The sequence below is a fragment of the Histoplasma capsulatum genome, genomic scaffold (genome assembly GCF_000149585.1).
Source record: "Histoplasma capsulatum NAm1 scaffold_17 genomic scaffold, whole genome shotgun sequence".
In the NCBI taxonomy this organism is placed as follows: domain Eukaryota; kingdom Fungi; phylum Ascomycota; class Eurotiomycetes; order Onygenales; family Ajellomycetaceae; genus Histoplasma; species Histoplasma mississippiense.
The window spans coordinates 29,216-31,324 of NW_001813966.1; the positions used below are offsets into that span (position 1 = coordinate 29,216).

A 2,109-nucleotide genomic window follows, 5' to 3' on the forward strand; every position below is an offset into this window, starting at 1 on the left:
GAGACGGCGTTGTTCCATCTAAGAAGAACAACGTCAAACCCAAGCGAAGTCCACCGGATATGACAGATCGAAGACGGAAAAGAATCGAAAATGAGGAATGGGATAAAGGGGCCGGGGGCGTGGGGGAGTAAGGGAAAATATGAAAATATGATACAAAACTCGTTGCAATTCCAGGAGTTCATGCAAATACAGGAATTTCGATCATGCCAAGCAATATGACCTCATAGGACAAACTAAGGCAGTCTGGATGGAAGTTTTGCAAATACTACAGGGAAAAAGATAATGACGATGATTTTTTAATATGTGGTTGACATGGAATGAAAATCTGGCCGAGGTGAGGAACGAATGAAACGAAGGTACGTTTTCGAAATCCGAACAGCTATAAATGGTGGATAAGACATAGATCAAACTCTAGCAGAGATGCTTAGCTCCAATCATTAGACAATCCGATACTGAAAAACTTGTAATGTCCAGTTACGACGCGGGTGCAGATGCGGCTGCGCTTGGTCGCGGTACGGTGCAGTTCTGGCGATGATTTTCTCCATAGCCACCCCGTTGTCCTTGGCCACGGCCGCCACGATAAGATCCACGGCCCCTATTGGAAGCATATTGATGCTGGCCATGTCGGCGATTGTGATTTCCTGGATTGTTAGGATGTTGCGGCGGTGCGGAAGTATGCTGATGCTGTTGTTGCTGCTGCTGCTGCTGCTGCTGGTGGCCAACGTTAGAAGTGGGTCGGGGGATGGTGTCGGGTGTGTCGTAAACATAGAGCTTTTTGTCGATGGATTGGGGGATTGGCTGGATTTCAGTGCCCAACTCCTGTTCAATTTTATACAGGTTATATCGATCCTCCCAGTTGATTAGGTTAATAGCCAAACCCAAGTGTCCAAACCGACCTGAACGACCTATGCGGTGAAGATAAGTTTCTGCATTTTTGGGGAAATCAAAGTTGATCACGACATTCACTGCCTGAATATCAATGCCGCGTGTCAACAGGTCTGAGCAGACCAGGTTTCGGCAAACGCCGTTACGGAAGTCGTGGAACACACGATTTCGGTTATGCTGTAACATTTTAGCGTGAGAATAAAAACATGAGTACCCCAGTTCGGTGATTTTCTTGGCGAGTAGTTCAACACGGTTTGTAGAGTTGCAGAAAATGATAGATTGATTGATTTGGAGTTTGGAGAAGAGAGTATTCAGACAGTGGACTTTTTGCTTTTCTTCGACGAACGCATAATACTGCGTGATGCCCCGAAGTGTAAGCTCGTCCATGAGGTTGATCTCGTAAGGATTCCTCATATGTTTGTCCTATATTATTTTCAAACAAAACGTATTAGGTGATCAACTGGAACCAACCCCAGGGTTTAGGGAGCGCTTACCTTGAAAGATTTGACGATCATTGGGAATGTTGCGCTGAAAAGCATTACTTGACGGTCCTTGGGATGGAACGACAGAAGCTGTTCGATAACCGGGGTGAACTCGGGTGAGAGAAGCTTGTCCGCCTCGTCCATAACAAAAGTCGAACACTCTGACAAGTCTGCCACACCTTTACTAGCAAGATCCAGTATTCTCCCAGGAGTGCCAACGATGATGTGAACTGCTTCATTCAGGCGTATAATATCATCCTGAAGGCCCGTGCCACCAGTCGTGACCATAACATTGATACCAAGATGTTTCCCGAGTGTCTTGCACACTTGCGATGTTTGAAGAGCGAGTTCTCTTGTAGGGACCAGGATGAGGGCTTGTGTTTTGGAATTTTTGGGATTCGTTCGTTCTAACGTCGGGATAACAAAGGCAGCAGTCTTTCCTGTTCCGTTTTTCGCGCGCGCAAGGATATCCCGCCCAGTGAGGGCCACGGGTATAGTTTCTTCTTGGATGGGGGAGGGCTTCTCAAAACCAGCCTCAAAAATACCCATCATCAATTCCCGCTTAATGTAGAAGTCCTCGAACTCTAGACCTTTCGTAGCCGTGACATCCTAAAATACAGAACATCGGTAAGATTGGGCGGTCAAACTAGATGGAGGTCAAGCACATTGTTTTTAAAGGTATATCTCACCTCGGTTTGAGTTCGCTGTGATCTGTTTGAGGCACTTTTAGATTTCTCTCCAT

The 2,109-nt window shown here is 46.3% G+C and overlaps 1 protein-coding gene across 1 annotated transcript; it reads right to left on the reverse strand.

Moving 5' to 3' along the window:
• Positions 1–474: 474 nt before the first annotated feature.
• Positions 475–1,919, reverse strand: HCAG_09069 (hypothetical protein; the record flags this gene model as incomplete). The annotated part of the gene is made up of 2 exons (XM_001535935.1): positions 475–1,308; positions 1,380–1,919. The coding sequence occupies 2 exons, from the start codon at positions 1,917–1,919 to the stop codon at positions 475–477; spliced, it is 1,374 nt and encodes a 457-aa protein (XP_001535985.1).
• Positions 1,920–2,109: the final 190 nt, after the last annotated feature.